At 37.1% G+C, this 22,350-nt stretch overlaps 2 protein-coding genes across 2 annotated transcripts; both read right to left on the bottom strand.

Moving 5' to 3' along the window:
- Positions 1-1,271: 1,271 nt before the first annotated feature.
- Positions 1,272-3,257, bottom strand: LOC145092557 (pectate lyase 2-like). The gene is made up of 4 exons (XM_079030503.1): positions 2,955-3,257; positions 2,253-2,877; positions 1,924-2,166; positions 1,272-1,810 (listed from the first exon to the last, which is right to left on the bottom strand). The coding sequence occupies exons 1-4, from the start codon at positions 3,143-3,145 to the stop codon at positions 1,589-1,591; spliced, it is 1,281 nt and encodes a 426-aa protein (XP_078886629.1). The 5' UTR covers positions 3,146-3,257; the 3' UTR covers positions 1,272-1,588.
- A 929-nt stretch (positions 3,258-4,186) lies between these two features.
- Positions 4,187-21,175, bottom strand: LOC145092556 (alpha-amylase 3, chloroplastic-like). The gene is made up of 13 exons (XM_079030502.1): positions 20,822-21,175; positions 20,121-20,251; positions 19,981-20,035; positions 19,773-19,895; positions 19,568-19,688; positions 19,156-19,481; positions 18,455-19,068; positions 5,757-5,946; positions 5,551-5,657; positions 5,085-5,334; positions 4,892-5,014; positions 4,623-4,790; positions 4,187-4,530 (listed from the first exon to the last, which is right to left on the bottom strand). Exons 1-13 carry the CDS (start codon positions 21,119-21,121, stop codon positions 4,372-4,374), a joined length of 2,667 nt encoding a protein of 888 aa, XP_078886628.1. The 5' UTR covers positions 21,122-21,175; the 3' UTR covers positions 4,187-4,371.
- Between the last annotated feature and the right edge of the window lie 1,175 nt (positions 21,176-22,350).

Here is a 22,350-nt window from a genome sequence, read left to right as displayed (position 1 = left end):
TTTTCACACATTCTTATGCTCCCGAGCTTATGAGGAGTATTGGGTGTTGTTAGGAACATTCACAATAAGCTTAATGCAATCTTTTAATCTAATTCTAAGAGCTTGTTTAGATTAGGTTAGCAAGGTTAGGATTAATCAAAGAGCTTGTTTTGATTGATTAATGTAGTGAATGGAAAGTATTAGAGTTTGTTAATACTTTCAAGTACCAACTTAGATAGAATGAAACAAATGTCTTGTCATCTTTGATTCACATTGCTGGATTGTCATACATGAAGTTGGAGTCCTTACAAAATCTGAACTTAATTCATTCGTTTAGTTGTTTACTTAGTTTTAAATTTGTTTGCTACATCATTACATTCAAACCTCCCCCTTATTTAATCTTTTGTGAACAAATACCTTACGCAAAAAGGTATATACTAATTATCTCGTGTCTCTGTGGATCGACCTTACTTGCCTTGTACTACCTTTTAGTGCAATATAGTGGGATTATTTTGGAGTATATCGTACCCCTATTATTTGTTGGGTCTAACACACCTAACAGTTCGTGAGCTCGGAAACCCTTTTGGAGCAATATGGCACCCGAAACCTAACCCTAGCTGGCCCCTCGGATGTTCAGTAACCGGAAACCTAACAAGAAACCGATCGCCACAATTGTTGGAAACCATAACCATTCACCCTTTCTTCTCTCTTCTTCGAGACTGTCTTCTCCGGCCACTTCAAATCACTGCAACCAACCCCTTCACCATCTATATCCTTCGTTCCCCATCCCCAATGTGAAACAGCTAGAGCCACTACCACATCCATTTTGCCTTAGATTTCTTGTGTTAATATCTACAATTTGGATTTTCAAGTCTGTTATTATCTTGTGTTTTCTCAACAACGGACTTGGAAGAGACAATAGTGGTTGCATTCAATGGTTCCTCATATTTGATCTTGATTAATTTTAAGCTTTGATTTGATTTTGGAACCCGGATTTTGAAATCGTTTCTAAACTCAGCATGTTTCAGAAACCTGTATCATAGAAATTAATGGTTTTGGAATCAGAATTTTTATCAGGTTTTTATTTTCTACTTTGATTTTGATTTCTAATCAGGATTCTAATCTGGTATTGACTTTGGCTTTCATCATATGGTTTTAATTTTGATCAGGTTTGATTTTGGTTTTGTTTTGATGATGACGGCTGTTTCCAATGGCAGTGGAGGTACAAGAAAATTGGACTAAACTTGATATCTGAAAAAACAAATGGACCATTTATGAAGATTTGTGGTAAGGAAAAAGAGCATATATAAAGAGAGGTACACGATCTTCTAAGATAGGTCGCATGGATTGCCAAGGTGTCATATATACAAACATAAACTAAAAGTAAAAATAAATTACAAATTATACAAAAGCATGATGTCTTTGTATTGACTATTCAGAGGTTCCTTAACTGTACATCTTTTCCGGATTCTACGAAGTAATTATAAGCGTCAATTAGGAAATTGTCATGTTATACGAGTACTTTAATTCCACTCTTCCTTAGGGTATCATTCCTTCATGTCACCTTCAGAAATTCAATATATATTTTGCCTTTTTTGTTTTAGAGTCCTCAACAAGGCTGCCCAGGTAGGCATTTAAGTTTACCAGCATCACGAGTGAGTGTCTCAACGGGTATCGTGGAAGGTGGAATCAGGCCTGCACTCTGTTCAGCGGTTGGTTGTATATCACCACCTGATTGTACGAAGTAAGCTCCATTTAAGAAAATGTCATTTTCCGATTTCCACTTCCAGTTCTTCCATTCATCCTCAGCAGCGTTATTCCTCGCTGTCACCTTTAAAACATCAATTCTTTTGTTAGAACGATACAAAAACACAATTATATATCATTGAATTTTGTTTATACATGGGTAATTAATTAATGGGTGCTTTTAATTTGCATATATACCTGTTTTAATCTCTTCTCATCAGCAGCCATAAATCGGTTGCCTTGACTCAAGATAGTAGGGTTACTGCTACCACCAATGGCATACATTTTCCATTTGTTATAGTCATTGTTAACTACCTGGAAAAAACCATGACGACACCTAGGCATTCTTTGGGTACATCCTTCATTAAACCTGTTGAATGCGACTGTGACTAACATATCTTTATCTTCCGTATGTGAATCATCTGCCCCTAGCAACATCACCTGTTGATGCATATTTTCCAAACTTGAGATTACAAAAAAGAATTAAACGCTCATTGAGCTTGATGAGATATTCAAATGCTTCTTACTTTGTCGTGATGGTTGAAGTCGCAGTTGGAAATGGTTACGGCTGTACTTTTCATGGTGACATCAAGGAGCCCATCTTCGCCATGATCGAGTGTCACATGGTCGATCCATACCTTCGTAGAACCAAAAACGGAAATAGCATCTCCATCGCTTTTTGATCTTGACCCAGCTTTGGTCTCACAAGTCCTAATCTTTCCACCATCGACTACTTTTATATGGTGGATGTGGATCCCATGAATAATGACATTGTTCACTTTGTATACACCGAGACCTCCACCATTAGCAATCTCGACAGAGGCACCCCTACCATCAATTGTCTTGTCGCTATTAATCATGAGCTCATGTTTCAACGTGATCACCATATCTTTGTCGAATGTAATCCATAAAGGTCTATCTCGAGTAACACCAAAACGTAGCGTTCCTTCCTTTGGATTCTCACAATCGTCATCTGAAGGATCAGTCACCACGTAGATGTCGCCACCCTTGCCACCGGTGGTTCCTTTTGCATAACCAAGAACACAATCGGCTAATGCTTGACGGTTTTCTGCCCAATCGGATTTGCCCCTCCAGCATTTGTCTATGTCGTTTTTTGCTTCGCATGTGGTATGTAGGTCCCTCCTTTCTGAACTACAAGAGTTTTATACAATAAATTAGTGTAAATATATATAATTAATGCAAAGAATTGAAGAAACATATGTACTCACCCCTTGTCATCAGTGGCAAACTCTGCTGCAAAAGAGTCGGGATCATGAGGATTAATAAATGCATCCATTGCAGCATCCTTGTCGTCTAGTTCATTGCCTGGTTCAGGTGATGAGAAGAGACCAGCAAAAATAACCGGAGCCATGAAAACCAGGATATGAGTGAAAAGCAAAACGAACTTATGTTTCCCCATTTATGATTCTCTTTTCCACACAACTTTTTTCCTCAAAAGTTCCTAAAACACTATATTATTATGAATCTCAAGTTAATCGGTATAGCTATATTTATTAATTATTCCAAAACAATTGCATCTATCATTATATATGTTGTTTTAGATCGTCAATTCCTCGTTTAAATAAGAAAATTTTGCTTATATATATTTAGTAATAAGTGGTTTACCAAGAAATTAATTAAATATCTCGTGATCACAATCTTTGCTACAAAAATGGACACAAAGTGAAAATGCCGTGACCACAAAACAAGGACAAGACCACATTCATTAGTTTTGCTCCATCCAAAACATCACTAAAATGAGAGATACAGAGTGTTTGTTCGACGACCTTCTATATTTTGTTGAAGTGTGCAGCAGACCTTATATATAATTAATAAGCAATAAGTCATTGCTTTGTTTTGGACATAATAATATAAGAACAGAGCTTCAAGATTTTCTAATCATCATACATGAATTTATATGTCAAAAGTCATTTAATAATATTAAACTCTTCTGATCATTAGACAAGAGAAATATTATGGAAGAACATAAGTTCTAGACTATGGGTTGTAAACTCTATCGAGCAACATTATGTATATCTATGTTCGAGAAAATTAAGGTGGAAGACTAAAGCGTGATTATAGAGATTGGATTTGTATGCTCTATGACTGTCTTTTTATTACGATTTCTCACATCAGAAAATATATTTCACATATTCAATTTTAAGTTCTAAAAGGCTCCGGTCTTAAAACTCTTTTTACTTTCTATAATATTTTGTCTGCTAGACAAACATACTAACATTTGGATAAACATATTATGGAAGCATTATAGTAATAGGACTAGTTTGTTATGTATTTGTATAAAATAGTTTAAGGGCATTCGTATCCATCCATATGCTCTCATTAATAATCAAAATCTTTAACATATATAATCAAAAACCTACACATACTTTTGAGTTTTGAATGAAACTAACAATAACAACTTCTAACTCACAATGACTTTATATAAAATCATCAAGGTCTATAACAAAAACAAAGATTTCATCAATGAAATGTAAACAAGTAATTTCACATGATACAATGTACGTTCATGGGTAAATCCTCTTAGCATACAACATTTGGCTTTCTAAAAATATAACCATATGTTCATCATTGAAAACGAAAATGTTTACATATATTCATTATTCACATATATATGGATCAAGCGGTTTATGACGCTTCCCATACCTTATAATCATTTCCCTGAGCCGCCATCTTCCAATTATGGGACCCACCATCAGGTTCATAATGACCCGGTCCAATCTTCATTGCCACCTTATCATCAATAACAGCTGCATACACATCTCTCTCTGACTTTACGATTTTAACCTATATATACAAATGGTAATTAAAATTTTAACTCAATTCAAGCGTAAGAAATTGAAAAATAGGTTATAGGTGAAGGTGGTCATGATACTTACTGTACTCCGGCATTGTATCTTATTACGGCTCCTGACTGAGATAAGTGCGGAAATTTCGGATTTGTAACGGGAAAACATGTGATCATAGAAAACGGATGGTGTGCCGGGGTGTGTTAAGATGTAAGCATATCCTTGCATTTCCTTTCCACCTGGAAATCTCCAGTGGCCCTACAATATAAATTAATAATAGCATATCATATTTTTTTCGATCTTAAATAGCATGGAAAAGTGAAACATGAAAATTAAAGTTAGTTAATTTAATTTAATACCTGTGTAGAACCAGTATCGTGATTTTCAATAAAGGTTACAGCACGAGAAGGCCACCACCCAAGAACACCTGGAGGTTTTCCGTTTTGATCGCTTAATCTCCAGTATTCGGTTCTTTCAATTGCCTGTCATGTACAAAAAATAAAATATTATTAATTACTTTTAAGAGAATTTTTTTTTTCTTTAAATACTTACAGAATGAAGAATTCCTTTTGTTGTGACATCAAAGGCGCCAGCAGATCCATTAGTGTCATTTATCCAGTCAACAATTCGCTGTCTGTGGGCATCTTGATTGTGATCCATTTCACCGTATGTGTAACTTAAAGAATCCCAATACTCGCCTACGGAAAAGTAGGGTTTGCTTGCTTCCATGTATTCCTTTACATAACCACCCCAAAATCCCCTCACGTAATCCAACCTCCATCCATCGTATCCAATCTCTTTCCTAAAATTATGACGTTTTATAAAAACATCCAACAAATTGCAATTTTGGTCCTTGAGTATATATAGCTGATGAAAGTATTCAATTTTGGTCCTTATTTGAGGTTCTTGTAACTGTGTTGACCACAATTCAAAAAACTAGCTATACTCAAGCACCAAAAATGTGATTTACTTTAAAATAAATGAATAGAAATAAAGAAAGGGGGGGTGATGAGTAAACCTAAGCCAGCATAACCACTCGCTTAGGTCTTTTCTTACAAACTCTTGTGAATGGTCGATGTTTGGAGCAGCATGGAAATTATCTCCACTACTCTTGTTTCCCCGGCCCTATTAGTAAAAGATAAAAAATAAATAAATTAAGTAGAAGTTTATTTTAAAAGAAATGAAAATGTTTAATGTGGAGAATTAAAAGAGAGAGGGTTGTACTTGAAAATGGGGATCATCAGCAACAACTGCACGATCGTCCCAATTTAATAGACCACCAAAAATGTTCCAAACGCCGTTTTGGTTTTGATAATGTGCACAGCGGTGATTTATGACTGCGTCGCCTAGAACTCTTATACCGGCTTGATGGAATTTCTTGACAAGGGCCTTTAATTCATCGACATTTCCATACCTGATCAACACAATACATGTGAATGTTGGATGAAGTAAATACGTATCTATCATTTTTTATTCCCTATGAGAATGGGAAACTAATGAGTCGTAGCTTTAACAAAATATTGAACATTGGAAGTAAAATAGAAAAACATTTATGGGCATAATTGAGAACGGGTATAAACTAAAATACATTGTTGATGGATTTGGTATAAGCATGTCCAGCTGTGACATCTAAAATCCAGAATGAGAACCCACATTTAGGAACCCTAGATGTGATATGCCTCAAAACAAAAAATGTTGCATCCTACTGTCAACATATTCAAGAACCAGAGGGGCAAATTCGACATTTTGACAACTAAGGGCATTTATGTAAACTTTAAATTCAGTTAGGATGATCACAATTAGTTTCTCGCTTATATATCAAATTTTGCTCTGTAATTCATTTCATTCCTTTTTATCATAATGAGAAACCGAAAGCTTGAATCTCTCTCAAGTTCTATGAAGATTAACATGGTATCAGATTGATCCTTCAATTTCTTTCGCATTTCTTCAATTTCTTCGGTATCTCTTCAATTCCTTCTGTATTTCTTCTATTTCGTTTGAAATTTTCCAATTCATTCTTCAATAATGTAATGTCTGAATCGGGAGGGTCTTCTGTCAACTCCACTACAATTAACGCCTCAAGCCCCTATTATCTTTGTTCTTCTGATAATCCAAGCACTGTTCTTGTATCAAATGTTTTTAATGGAGTTGGTTTCACTTCTTGGAAACGATCGATGATAATTTCTCTTTCTGCTAAAAACAAACTTGGTTTTGTTGATGGATCGATTCTTCCTCCACCTGTTGGTTCACCTACATATCAAGGCTGGTATCGTGTCAATTCGATGGTCATCAGTTGGATTCTCAATTCCTCGCACGACAACATAGCAGAAAGTGTTCTTTTTCTGCAAACTGCTATTTGGAACAAACTCAATCAAAGATATGAGCAGTCTAATGGTGCTTTAATCTATCAAATCCAACAACTTTACTCAATTTCACAAAACTCGGATGATTTCTCTACTTATTTTACAAAATTGATGAAAATCTGGGACGAGTTACGAGTTGTTCAAGAAATACCACCATGTACTTGTGAAGCCGCAGCAAGTATTCATAAATACCTTGAAGAACAACGTCTTTGATAAGCCCCCACATTTCGGTTATCTTTTTGGCCAGGGGTAGAATGGTCTTTTATGGTATTATGGTTGTTATTGGCTGTTTTGTTAGTGGGAAGAGCACCTGATTATGTTGGTTGTGATTCCCTTTTGTCTTGTCTCTAGTGATAGTATATATAGTCCTTTGTTTTAGAGAGTCAGGAGCTAAGAATTAATTTGTAAAGAACTTTGTTCTTCTTTTGGAGAGTCCATTCCTCTCGAATGAATGAGAATTCTATCCTAATTTTCTAGAACTGTTAGTGTTTTGTTGCTTTGAATCTGTTAGAATGCCTGGGGTATATGATAGATTCAACAAGGATCTATCAGTCTTATTCAACTTTTTATGGGCCTTCATGATTCCTACAAGATCCTTGGAGGATAAATATTAATGATGAAACCTTTGCCCAGTCTATCCACTGCTTATTCCTTAATAATACAAGAGGAACGTCAACGTGAAATCAACAATCCTTCATCAATCACCACTGACTTCACTGATCAGGTCTATGTCCCATCACCCTCACCATCTGTTCTTATGCCTCTTATGCCTGATCCTTCTCCATCTTCTACTGCTCTTAATGTTTCATCTCATGTCATTCCATTAAGACGCACTACTCGTTCTCCATCTCGACTGCATGATTATGATTGCAATAGTGTTATTTCAGAAGAGGAACCTTTTACATGTCATCATACAATCACCAAACTTTGCATTACTGATTCTACTTGTAACTCTTCTATGCCTATCACCAAATTTGCTTTTGATACTCAAACCATTCAACAAGAGCCTGCATTTTATCATGAGGCCAGAGGCATTCCAGCTTGGGAAGAAGCTATGCAAAAGGAAATTACTGCTTTGACTAACAATCATACATGGGACATTGTTCCACTTCCAAAGGGAAAAAGACCAATTACTTGTAGATGGGTATACAAGATAAAATACCGTGCTGATGGTACGATAGAAAGACATAAGGCACGTCTTGTTGCAAAGGGATTCACACAAAAAGAGGGGATAGATTATCATGAAACTTTTTCACCTGTCATCAAATTCAGTACAATTCGTTGTTTGGTTTCGCTTGCTGTCAAACGTGGATGGGCCATTCACCAATTTGATGTGAATAACGCCTTTCTACATGGCAATTACATGAAGAGGTGTATATGCGTGTCCCACCCGGCTATCATGTCTCCTCCCCATCTCTCGTATGCAAGCTCAAACGATCTTTATATGGCTTGAAACAAGCATCACGACAATGGTATGACAAACTTTCAGAAGTACCAAAAACCAGAGGGTATCATCCCTGCATAACTGTTTTCAAATCAAGCATCCGGGCCACATCAATTATTTTCTTGGACTTGAATTCAATAAAGTTCAGCATGGCATGGTTGTTCATCAGCAAAAATTTATCAAAGAGTTGTTGAATTCTTATTCTATGGTTGATGTTGCTTCTGTTCAAATGCCTCTTCCATACAAGTTGAAATTGAATCCTCTCATGGAAAAACCATTATCTGATCCAACTTTATACCGTCAATTGATTGGAAAACTCAATTTTCTCTTACACACTCGACCTGATACTGCCTTTGCGGTACAATATCTTAGTCAATTCAATCAAACTCCATATCAAACTCATTTTGATGTTGCTCTCCATGTCTTGAAATACCTTAAAGGCACTGTTTCTCAAGGTATTTTCTTCAACAATAAACCGGTGTACAACATCGAAGCTTATTGCGACTCGGATTGGGCTTCATGTCCTTTCACACGTCGATCAAGGCGGTCTCATTTCGTTGTCTCATGTTAGTACTCAACATCAATTAGCTGACGTGTTTACGAAGGCACTCACCGGTCCTCGCCATCAGCAAGCTACTTCCAAGCTTGGTCTCCTACCGTACCCTCCAACTTGAGGGGGGGGGGGGTCAAGATATTCACGAACCAAAGGGGCAAATTCGACATTTTGACAACTAAGGGCATTTATGTAAACTTTAAACTTAGTTAGGATGATCACAATTAGTTTCTCGCTTATATATCAAATTTTGCTTTATAATTCATTTCATTCCTTTTTATCATAATGAGAAACCGAAAGCTTGAATCTCTCTCAAGTTCTATGAAGATTAACACCTACTGTCATATTTGTAAATTCCGTTTGTTTGTATTTAACTGTCGCGTATACATCTTTTTCAGCATTGCTTTACTCCATCAATGATGATTATGTTCCTTATTCATATTCCTTGTAACTGTATGAATATCAAACGTTGTCATGTAAGCAGGGAGAGATATGAGAGTAAAAATTTTGTTTCTAGTCTGATTTGGCACTCAGATCGGGCATCCTTCTTCATATGCTTTCAATAAACTTTTATTTTTCTAGTAAATTTGCTTTAGTAACATATGTATGCTTGTAACATAGCTAAAATTAGTCCCTTAACTTTTCCTCAACATTATTCGTATAGTAAAATTCCATTGGAAGTAATACATTAAAACATCCCCGTGGTATCATCGATTTGGCTTTCGTGACTATTTTATATTTATTAACAAGTACAGCCAATTTACATGGATATATCCATTGCCACATTGTGCAAATGCCTTTGCTTTTTTGGATTACTTCAAAAATCATATAAAAATCTTTTTTCCATAAAAGTCAAAAATAAATAAATAAATAAAAAGTAAGTGTTCTTTTCCAAAAAAAAAAAGTAACTGAGATGGTGCTCCTAAGACTACTCAAAGGCCAAATAGGCCACTTTTTGTTCGAGTCTGGAATTACATACAAAATCTCTGTACCACAACGAAAAAACAGACTCATCTGAGATAGCATGGTCCCGTCTTTTGCATGCCCCAACATCACAAATTTTGGTACAATGTGTATGCTACCACATCCTTCATTATCAATTGCATCCCATCTCAAGCCTTGAAAATCATTATTATATTTTACATATATCCATATGCTTATGTTATCCATTCCTTGAAAGTTTCTTGCATTTTTGTTGGTTATGCTCCCAATCGAAAAGGATATCTTAACTCCAGTCCACTTGAAAAGCACATACCTCCCATCATGTTGTCTTTCATAAGACTACTTTCTAAATTTTCTATATTATGTGGAATACTACTTCTCCATCAAATATAACCCAAATAGTCTTGCCCTTTATTACATTATACCAGCATCAACTCCATCAACGGTACCACCACCTTTGTTTCATCCATCACATGCATCATCCTATCCTCCTATTTCTACTATACTAGTTCTTACTATGTTTTCCATTTCTCATGCCATAACAATCAAATCCCGAGATAATACACATCACCCCAAAACAGTCAACAAACATGTCCTTTATCAAGCACAACTCTTTCAAACTACTAAATCTACTACCTTTAACCACCTGAGCCTAGAAAAAGATTGTATGATGGGATGCCATGAGTAAAGATTTATGCACGTTACACTTACCACACTAGTGCAAATAGGTGTGCCAAACCGATAGAAATGGGATTGGCAGATGATTACGTGGAGCCACTGTTGCCACACCTTTTAAGTAGGTGGACAAGGAAAAAGGTAGAGATAAGTGTAACTCTGAACCAAGGATGAGATCCAACAAATCTCAACGAATGTATGAGCTAGAGTATGTGATACGTCTAGACCTCCCCGACGATGGACAATTTGGGCGAGTATACCAAAGATGCAAGGAGTAAGTTGCAAGTAAAATTAGGTTTATTTAAGGAAAGTTTGTTTAATTATGGTAATTTTATTTAAATATGGATGTTTATCCAATATTATAGTTACGATAGGATTCTTTTCCTAGTTCTTAGCTTTCCTAGTTCAACTGTAGCAGATCACTATAAATATGATGCACCATAGCTCTTTAATTTTATCAGTTAATAAAATCTTGTCTTCGACTACTCGTAGAGAGATCGCATGTTCTCAAACTCAGGAGGTAATCGGGCTTAACCCTAGGACCAGATCTAATACCTATCAATTAGTATCAAAACCGTTTATCCTGCGGTATGGCATCAAAACTCAACAACACAGATAGGATCAGTAATCTAGAAACGGATGTGGCCAAGATGTGTGAAGAAGCAGCAGAAAGCATTGCTGAAAGTACCACTCGGTTTCAAGAGTTGATGAATGCACTTAATGACTTGAAGGGAGACTCGAAGAACGGATGGAAAAAGAAGGAAAAGGGACCAAAGATCGGGGTTAGTTCCTTTGGAGAAGACAACAAAGATAAGGAGGAATTTGAGGGATCGCGAAAAGAGAACACGGGAGGAAAGTCCAAGGGCCTGCTGCGGGACTACCACAAAATCAAGATGCCAACATTTGAAGAGGAAGATGTGCATGGTTGGATTTACAAGATCAAACGGTACTTTGAAATTCAAGGAATCAAGGAGAAAGACTATCTTAGGGCAGCATCGATTTGCATGGAAGGATCAACTTTGATGTGGTATCGTTGGAACGAGACCGAGACCTGTCGAACATACGACGAATTCAAAAGAAAATTGTTCAATCGTTTCCAAGAGTCACAAGAAGCAAGCATATACGAACAGTTCTTGAACATCCAACAAGAAGGAACGACTCATGAATACGTTTGTAAATTTGAATGTTTGGTTGGCCAACTTTTTGACCTACCCGAGAAGGTCTTGGAAAGTACATTCATAAAAGGTCTGAAAGCAGATCTCCACTCAGCGATACGGATCATGGAGCGCAAAACCTTAACCAAAGCCATGAGAGTCGTGATAAAAATGGATGAGAACAACTCTACGAGAGTCACCAAACATGACAACAATGCGTCCTCAGCTAAAACAGGGTCGGGCGGGGCTGCGAAAACAAATTCCGCACCAGCTGGGTTTAACAACATCAAGTCACGCTACGAAAACAGGTGGTAGTCCTACTTGGTTTAACGTCAAGCACAGGCACGATACGGGTTAGTATAGGTAACGGAAAATAGATAAGAGCTCATATAACAAGTAATAAAATCAACCCCTACAAATAAGGAGATACGGGTTAGTATAAGTAGCCCTACTTGGTTTAACAACGTCAAGCACAGCGACGTGTGTCTAAGCAACGAGCCCAATCAGCATCAGAGTAGCCAATTATGGAATTTTTGTGAGGCCGACTGTAAGTGAGAAAGGAGATGGTGCCTTTAACATACCTAAGAATTTGTTTAACAGATTGAAAATGATCAACCGTTGGGGCTTGGAGAAATTGAGAAACTTGATTAACCGCGTAAGACAAATCTGGTCGCGTGATTGTCAAATACTAAAGAGCCCCGACTAAAGATCGATAGAGAGTTGGATCCTTAAAAGGCGTACCATCTATTTTAAAGGATGCATGGGGAGGTAGAGGCGTGCTCACGGGTTTAGAATCATAAAGATCAACCCTTGTGAGGATGTCGCTAGCATACTTTGATTGAGTGAGAAAAAGACCGTTGTCTAGGTAAGCAACTCAAAAACCCAAGAAATAACTAAGATCACCAAGGTCTTTGATGGCAAACTCATGATTTAAACGAGAAATAAAGTTGGCAATAGCAGTCTCATCAATTCCTAGTAAAAATAAGATCATCCACATATACGTATACGAGTAAGTACATGATGCATGAGACAATTGTGAACACAAAGAGGGAAGTGTTTGCACGACTGCAACTAAAGCCATATGAAAGAAGAAAAGTGCTCAAGCGTTGGAACCAAGCTCGTGGAGCTTGTTTTAAGCCATAAAGCGCCTTGGATAACTTACACACATGGTTGGGAAATTGAGAATCAACAAATCCCGGAGGTTGTTCCATACAGACCGTCTCATCTAAGTTGCCATTTAAGAAGGCGTTTTTGACATCAAGTTGATGCAACTTCCAGCTATTCAAGACCGCAAGAGAGAGAACAATTCGGACAGTAGCTGCTTTAACAACCAGACTAAACGTATGAGAGTAATTAAGACCCGAAATTTGAGTGTATCCTTGGGCCACTATTCATGCCTTGTATCGTTCAATGGTCCCATCGGAATGATATTTGATACGATACACCCATTTTGAGCCAACAACATTGGTAGAATTTGAGCATGGTACTAATGTCCAGGTTTGATTTTGCTGTAAGGCTTGAAGTTCCTCATGCATGGCAGCCATCCATTTAGGATCTTTAGTTGCTGTTTTAAAACCTCGTGGCTCAGTGGTAGATGTTAGTGCAATATGAAGAGAGTGAGTAGTAAGAGCATGGAAGGCCATTGCTAAGTTTTCATCCGAAGAGGGAGCTTGAGTAGCATAAGTATGAAGTTGCGGACAAGAAGACGCATAATGACCATTATTTCTGTACAATTGGTAGTGAGGTGGTCTTCAACCTTGACCTCGTCCCCTGCCATGAGAGTTTGATCCTCGATAATTGAAGGAACGACCACTACCCTGAGCAGAATTAGTGTGAGTATTCTAAGCTTGAAAAGCAGCAGGAGGAGAAGGGGTACCGTGAAGAGACTGTAAGAACAACTCATGACTTTCTGCTTGTATAGCCAAATCACGAAACAAAGGTGCAGGTTTGGTAGCCCTTATTGCAGTGGAGAAAGTTTCATAAGGACCCAAACCACAAAGAAACCAATGCAACTTATCAATTTCAACAAACGGGTGACCAATTGCGGAGAGTTGGTCACATATTGCCTTGAATCGACGACAATAATCAGAAACAGAAGATGTACCTTTTGTGAGTTGTCGAAGGGAGTCACGCAGAGAATGAACGCATTCAATAGATGCGTTACTGTAAGAAGCTTCACGAGCGAGCCAGATGTTGCGAGCCGTGGTGAGACCAAGAACTTTGACTGCAGCTTCTTCGGTCAGAGAAGATTGCAAGAGAATAATAGCTCGCTGGTCAGCTTCGGTCCATACTTGATAGTCTAGATTAGGAAGAGATTTTTCTTCAACAGTAATGTTGGTCGATGGAGCAGGAGAAGAACCATCGAGATGCCCTAATAGCTTCTGATAAGTAAAGATGGGAAGAAGATGATTCCGCCATAAAAGGTAGTTACTAGAGGAAAGCTTGATTGTCATCAGGTGCAATAGAGTATTCATGGAGAAAGGGTTATCTTGAGAAGAAGAAGAAGAAGAGGACTCTGTCATGGTGAGATACCAGGAAGAAGAAAGAGACGAATAGGTTTAGAAGGGGGAAATCGGGTGAATGTTGATACCATATAACAAGTAATAAAATCAACCCCTACAAATAAGGAGATAAATACATACAATAAATAAGATAATTACACAATAATATTATCCACTAATAGCTAGGGAACTTGCAAGGGGTTGTACTCACCTTACCAAACGTTCGAAAGTAGTAGAAGATAATGGGAAGTTCGGATGTCATTCTAGGCATTAAATGGCTACGCACACTAGGTGATATGCCCGTTAATTGGCGAGATCTAAAAATGACATTATGGGAAGGAAACCGTCAAGTCATGCTCACAGGCAATCCAAGCTTATCCAGAACACTAATAAGTATCATGTAAGTCTCTTACTCGAATGCTGAAACATGAAAGTAACTTATTTCTGTTGCAATTAAACACGACAGAAAAAACAGAAACGCCCAACCGGTTACCATTGGAATTCCAAGCCTTGATCGATGAACATCACGACATTTTCGAAATGTTGAGCGGCCTTCCCCCGTCCAGCAACCACAAAAGCACGCAGTCATTGTACAAGGAATGACTCTATAAGTGTACAACCCTATTGTTAACCATTTCCACAAAAAAGGAGATCAAGAAATTGGTATGAGAGATGTTAAATGCGGAGATCATTCATCCAAATACAAGACCATTTTTTTAGTGCGGTCTTGTTAGTTAAAAAGAAAGACGGGAGTTGGTGGTTCTACATGGACTATCACACATTAAGGGGGTGTTTGGCTTAACTTTTCACAGCCAAAAGTCCTTTTTGTAAAAGAAAAAAAGCAAAAAGATGTTTGGCAAACTAATAACTTTTGGAGTTTTAATACAAGAAAAAGCAACTTTTTGGAAAAGTCAGGAAATCCTGACTTTTTGTAACTTTTTGGAAAAGTTCTTTTGAGCTTTTAAAGGCTAAGCCAAACACCCCCTAAACAAAGCAAAAGTCTTGGATAAGTTTCCAATACCCGTAATAGATGAATTATTGGATAAGCTACACGGGGCCGCAATGTTCTCAAAGATCGATCTTAAAACCGATTACCATCAAATTCTTATGAAGACAAAAGATGTTTCCAAAACTGCATTCCGAACACACGACGATCATTATGAATTTTTGGTAATGCCATTCGGGCTAAGCAATGCCACATCTACTTTTCAATCACTAGTTAGTAAAGTGTTCAAACCCTTATTACGACGTTTTGTATTGTTTTTTTACGACATACTCGTATATAGCAAAACGGCAGCGGAACACACGACGCATATTGCGACGGTTTTTTAGATACTTCGTAAAGATCAATTTTATGCTAATAAAAAGAAATGTTTTTCGGCTCAAAGGGCATATACTCGACAAAAGGAGTCTCGGCCGATCCCGATAAAATTAACGTCCCCGATAAAATTAACGTCATGTTGGAATGGCCGAACCCTAAAACACTATGTGAGCTCCGAGGTTTTTTAGGGCTAACAAGATATTATCGCAAATTCGTCAATAGTTATGGAAGAATAGCTTTGCCACTAATGCAGCAACTAAAAAAAAGATGGGTTTAAGTTGTCGGAAGACACTATTAAGGCGTTCCGGCAACTTTAAAACGTAATGGCACGGGTACCGATTCTAGCACTACCTGATTTTACAAAAGAATTTGTAATAGAGACGGACGCCTCTGGCTATGTGAATAGAGCAGTCTTAATGCAAGAAGACAGCCACTAACTTTCTGTAGTCACATTTTGGTGATCCGTGCATGTATGAAATCAGTTTATGAGAGTTTATGGGCGTGAGCTCATGGCAATAGTGTTAGCGGTTCAACAGTGGCGGCCCTATCTTTTAGGTCGGTAGTTTGTAATTCACATCGATCAACGAAGTTTGAAGTATTTATTGGAGAAGCGCATGGTTACCGGGACCATCAGAAGTGGTTATCTAAGCTATTGGGATACACTTTTGATATCATTTACCAACCGGGGAAAGAAAAAAAAAAGTGACAGACACGCTCTCGCAGAAGTTACCCAAAACTCAATTTAATTTAATCACCATGACTTGTAAGATTAAGTGGGAAGAATTATGGAAAGATCTTGATCTGGTGGATAGTATTGTTGCCATTAAGCAGAAAATAACAAATGGGGAGGAAGTTCCGGCGGGATACATGTTAGAATCGGGAAGGGTTTTATATAAAGGATGGTTGGTATTAAATCGGCACTCGTTTTGGATTCCAAAACTGTTTAGCGAATTTCAGGATAGGGTGATAGGTGGTCACTCATGAGTTCAAAAAACATATCAACGTACGACACGAGAAGTTTTCTAGAGCGGCATGAAAGGCGATATAGCTAAAATGATTATGGAATGTGATATTTGCCAACGTCAGAAACACTCAACATTAGCGGTTACTTCAATCATTAGAGTTGCCAACATGGGTGTGGTCGGAAATTACTATGGATTTCATCGACAATTTACCTAGCTCAGAAGGTTTTACAGTTATCTTTGTGGTTGTGCATCGTTTAAGTAAGTATGCTCATGTTGTGCCATTAAAACATCCCTAAACAGCGCTAGCGGTGGCTACTGTTTTTGTTTAAGAGGTGATTCGAATGCACCGCATACCGGAGTCGATTGTTTCTGATCGTGACAAGGTTTTTTTAAGCCAATTTTGGCATGAATTGTTTCGCTTACAAGGGACGACTCTCAAGCGCAATACCGCCTATCATCCGCATACCGACGACCAAATTGAGGTCGTAAATTGTTGTGTCGAAACGCATCTTTGTTGTTCTGTTCAAGATACTCTGAGATGGTGGAATAAATGGCTAGCATGGGCAGAGTATTGATATAATACTTCTTTTTATACGTCCACTAAAACAACTCCTTTTAAAGTATTGTATGGCAGAGATCCTCCACATTTACTTTTTACTATGGTCACACCAGAACACTAGTCGGATCTGTGGATCAGTATTTAGATGAACGAGATCGTGTTTTGTAATAACTAAAGGGGTATTTGTTTCAAGCTCAACACTTGATGAAAATTCAGGCAGATTTGCATCAGAAGAGGAGGCTCAGAATGTTGTTGGTGATTGGGTTTATTTGAAACTCAAGCACCCTTACCGTCAACATTCTATGGCAAGGCGACAAAATGAGAAGTTAGCCCGGACCTCTCGTATTCATGATGTTTTTCATGTGTCTCAGTTACGTAAGGTCATTCGAAATCGGGCAGCTACTCCTCAGTTGCGATATGGAAGTCTGCTGCAACCGAGGCAGTTGGAAAGGGGTGTGATGAGACCAATGGACAAGAGGTTTTGATTCGTAGGTTGGATCTTCCGGAGTATGAGGCACGACATCGGAGGTGTTCAAGGTTATAAATCGTCAATTTTTGACCTTAAGGGCAAGGTACATGTTTCGGAGGGGAGTATTGATACGTCTGGATCTCCTGGACGATTTGGGTGGATATACCAAAGACGCAAGGAGTAAGCTACAACTAAAGTTAGGTTTATTTAAGGAAAGTTTGTTTAATTATGGTATTTTTATTTAAATAAGGATGTCTCGAACTCAACTCAGGTAATCGGGCTTAACCCTAGGACCGAATCTAATACCTATCGGTATGATATTTGGCCAAGGCACCAAACCAGCCATATTGTCATATTAAGATCAACCTACATGTCTTTCCAAGATTGGTCTTTGTAAATTCGCTATGTACCAACAACTTCCTAGCTTGTTAACAGCCTCACCAGTAGTATACTGCTCATTTCTCGTTTTCAGTTGCTACAAGTTCTACCTACCATCTAGCTTGAGGGGGATGCAACCTATCCTTACTTGTTCTTAGAAGCTGGTTGTCGCAGATAGTTTAGGGCGACTCATAGTCATAGCCTCTCGTGTCTTAGGTTGTGAGTGATTGTGTCTGTGAGTGCCTTTAGCCTTGTTCTATGTCGGTCATGAGGGCATATATATAAAAACATTTCTCTTCTATTGTGTTACTCACTTCACGACACATAATACACAATCAGATTTCTCTTATCTTCATTTCTTTCCATTTCTGCTTATGTTAGATCTATATACCTGTTTATACTAGCCACTAGACTTTGTCCAAATGTAAGCTACATATAATCTTATTATATTCCGTATCCCTCAACCTTTAACATTACAGTCTACTTTTCTACCAAACTAAGAGATTCATATTATGATTCAAGTTCATATAAATAAAAAATAATCCGAAACTAAGCATGCATAAGATATGAGAACTTTATGTCTATGATTTTAAAGTACCTGGAGTTTAAGTTATATAGATCCCTTGGCATGTAGCCTTCAGGTGAGATGGATTCAGTTGGTGGAGGCAACCAAACAACCGTGAACCCAAGTGAAGCCAATTCTTCAACCTTCTCTTGTAGTTCCCCATACCATCTTCCAGACTTATTAGACTCCCAATTAAATCCCTGAAACAGAATCTCAAATCCTGAACCAGTTGCTGAACTTACTTTAACAGGTGGTTCCACATCCACATCCACAGCTTCAAACTCATCAATCTCTTGTGGTAAACTTTGAACAGAGCTTCTGTAAATACTATACGCTTCAGCAGCTAACTTTTCAATCTCTTGAAGAATAATCTCCTGTTTTTCTTTGCTTTTTGTTTTCCTGTTGGCTGCAGATGATATCCCAGTTACCAGATGTCTAATTTCATCAATGATTTCATCCGTATATGCACCAGAAACAGCTTCTTCATCATTGTTATTTTCTGGATTCTGGGAGACGCTTTCTTTTGGGATACGTATGTAAAAGTCATTCCCCATGTTATTAATCCATGTGTTGGTGTCCTTAAGTTTCAAAACAAAAAGAAATCCGGAAGTTTCTTCATCTAATGGAAATACTCCAGTGCATCCATGCTGCAAAAGGATTAGAAAGGGTTGCTGTTTTTTACCTACTTTTAACTCTAGGTAAAAACAGTGTAAGAATTAATGAAAAAAGCATACCTGTAACTGAGTACGTAAAGCCTTATTTTTAAATACTGATGTGTTATCTGGATGTGGTTCAGAAGGAATTTCCCACTTCAGACTTTCATCTTTACAGATTCCCCAATGAACAATAACATCACCGGGAATATCAGTCTCCATATGCAGCACATTATTAGATGCATCTGAACCTTTCTTTATGTAAACATTCATGGAATGTTCAACCAAAGTTTCTTTTACAATGGAATGCTCTTCACAGAATTCCTTCAACTTATCACTTCTATTTTCATCTTCAGAAACTGAGTTTTCTGATTGAACCATTACACCTGATAACTCCCCTGAAGTCCCTGTTCATAAAAAAAGACATTTGAAAAATTAGTGATTGCAATTTGCAGAAAGAATACAACTGAAATTGTTCAATCCATGATCCAACCTGGCCAAATGGCAAACCCTTGTTTGGTTCCCACAGCATTTTCATTAGCATATGAGAAATTGACAAGTGGCACCTTAAAATCTCTTCCTCTGTACTGATACCAAGATCCAGTTTCTGCATCCTAAATTATTGAGTAATTAAGTGAAAAGAGACATAACTTTTAAGTAAATGAAGATCATTAACCACTAACAGCTTCAACTACTACCTTTAGTACAAAATTTATAGCTGCAATTGAACTTTTAGTGTTGAAATCAATCTTCACTTCATGGATTGAATCTGTTTCTGTGACAGTTGATGATTTTGTCAAAGGGGTCTCAATTGCATAGTCCTGAAAAGATGAGGTACAAGAATGTAATTTCACCAAAATGCAATGAAGTGCACTAAACCAATATTAAATTGAAGAAATTAGATACCTTTATGGTAATAGAGTCAGGAGGTATCATTTCAGCAGGAGGTTGATCCCATTCACTATAGGCATTGAGTATAAAAGTAAGAAAATGTTTTTTTTTTAATCTTGTTCAAAGTACTGAAATTATAACATTATAACATAAACCTGTCAATGTCATTTTCGTAATTAACTCCCCAATGAAGAACCCATTTCCCTGGAAGATTACATCCTATAGTTAGTTGCCAGTTTTCCTCATCCTTACCACTGTCTAATCTGATTAGTATCTTTCCTTCCACCTGTAATTGATATTGAAAAGACCATGAGAGCAATAAATTCACATTAGAGTTTCTTTCTTGTAACTTTTTTCTCCATTCTCCATTGCCTAAAAAAAGCTGCATTTTTATTTTTTATGTCAAACATTGCATTCTCAACAAATTGAAATGAAATGTGTTGCATATTTGACATCAAAACTATTCTACTTCAACTCTCGTAATTGTTATCATAGCAGATTTAACAATCGGGTGGAAACAATGTGCATATATAGTGCTCTAAACAGAGAGAAACCCAGAAAACAAACTATCCCCAAATTATATGGTCCTCACGTCCATGTATACTCATATTCTTCTTAATTTTAAGATTATGATGGCGAATTTGTTGCTCAGTGCCACTAACCAAATTATACCAGTTATCAATCAACGTTTGAACTTCATCCCTTAAACTACATTTAACCAAATAAACAATACAATGCCCTTTCCAGTTTCCACTACTTCATATTTTATCCTCCGATTTGTTTAAATTAGACTTCCGCTAAACTAATCCAAAACATAAGCACCTGGTTACACACACAATTTCGAGCTCGAACGAACCTTTTCGATGCGTTGCAATGGAAAAGTTTCTCCGGAGATGACGTCATCGGACAACGGTGCATCAAGGACAGCTGTGTCCGAGGTGGAGCTATTAGAAGAAGCTCGGACGGTGGTGGACAGAACCCAACAATCAAAAGAAGGTCTGAACTTGTGGAATTTGGCGCCATTTTTTACCATAAAACTCCCTTTCCTACTGTAATACAAATGAGATCGTTTAGAATTTCTGGAATTTATACGGATTTTAGGGCTTTCTAAGCGACAACAATGGTGGAAATGAGTCCCAAGAGGAACCGTCGCCATTGTGTGTGTGTGTGTGAGAGAGAGAGAGAGAGAGAGAGAGAGAGAGAGAGAGAGAGGAAGGAGGGAGTCAGTGGTGCTGGTTTCAGTTAATATTGATTCGAACTCCTTATCATTTACAATTTACCCCTCAAAGTTTAGAAATAAAGTCATAAAACAGTAATATATTTTGTAATTTCTCTAAAGGTCATCTCATTAATATTTTAGCTTCAGGCAATACAACAATCAGTCATATATACATGTAAATATATATTTTTTGCTCCTAATTAATATACTTTGTAAATAGTTTATCTGTATTTTAGCCATTTCTAACTCAGATTAATTATCATTTTGTTAAAAGAAATTATGGATAAAATAACTCAAGAAAGCCAAAATATATGTAAGTAAATAGTTTGTGCCGTTTAGGGAAGAAAAAGGTGATTAGGTACTTACCAAAAGAAAAATAATAATTTAATTAGGATAACTCAATAAGCATTGTTACTAAAGGGTTTTGATCGTATATCAAAATACAGTTAGTATTATGTAACTTATACACTGTAACAGATTCAGTATAAAATGTCCACAAGATAGGGTTTATCTTTTTATATGTTTTACCCTTTTCATATGGATTTCATTTTGTTCTCCTAATAAAGGATTGGGTGGTCCGATGTTGGTTAATTTGGAAAGTGATACATACAGAAGATGACAATGGTACAAAGTAGGTGTTAGGTACAAAAATAAGTCTTTTACATTTTTTGAATAAAATGATAAATATATCACAGTTTAAACCTGGAAATATATATTATGGTTTTTGTATAAAAGAATAACCATTTAAAAAATATCTAGCTAGCAACTTTTGGATGCATGCCAATCATTCAAGAGCTTTCCAACCATGTCGACTGTATGGTGGCCACAAAATTATCAAGGTCCCACACGCATATTACAGAAAGCTGAAATAATCAAGGACGCAATTATATTAGACTTGAAGGGGGAATGGGGACTTTGCAAAAATATATATGATGACATAACTCTTGAAAAATAGAGACATTCACAAATCTAATTTAACCACGTGTTCTTTTAGATTACCCAAAATAATCAAGAATTTTGTACTTACAAATCTAACCATTTAATCTGAAATTATCTCTTTATATAGTCCCTCGTTTAGAGAAAATCAAAAAACAGTACTCACCATATCCTGGAATCACATTCTGAACTAATCTTCTCAAAGCGAGACAACATGGAATCGGATGTAG

This window comes from Lactuca serriola, chromosome 3 (genome assembly GCF_051521515.1).
Source record: "Lactuca serriola cultivar US96UC23 chromosome 3, Lser_US96UC23_V15, whole genome shotgun sequence".
NCBI classification, from domain to species: domain Eukaryota; kingdom Viridiplantae; phylum Streptophyta; class Magnoliopsida; order Asterales; family Asteraceae; genus Lactuca; species Lactuca serriola.
The sequence above is the reverse complement of the archived record's forward strand: the minus strand, read 5'-3'. Positions and strand labels throughout refer to the sequence as shown.

Bases quoted from the DNA above. Each gene is read 5' to 3' on its own strand.
- LOC145092557 (XM_079030503.1), bottom strand. From the start codon at position 3,145: ATGGGGAAACATAAGTTCGTTTTGCTTTTCACTCATATCCTGGTTTTC. The intron at 2,878-2,954 runs GTGAGTACATAT...AAACTCTTGTAG, and splicing joins TTTGCCACTGATGACAAGGG to TTCAGAAAGGAGGGACCTAC. The intron at 2,167-2,252 runs GTAAGAAGCATT...ATGCATCAACAG, and splicing joins ACTTCAACCATCACGACAAA to GTGATGTTGCTAGGGGCAGA.
- LOC145092556 (XM_079030502.1), bottom strand. From the start codon at position 21,121: ATGGCGACGGTTCCTCTTGGGACTCATTTCCACCATTGTTGTCGCTTA. The intron at 19,482-19,567 runs GTTGGATCATGG...TTTTATGAACAG, and splicing joins AGGGTTTGCCATTTGGCCAG to GGACTTCAGGGGAGTTATCA. The intron at 4,791-4,891 runs GTATTAAATTAA...TTTATATTGTAG, and splicing joins ACGATACTGGTTCTACACAG to GGCCACTGGAGATTTCCAGG.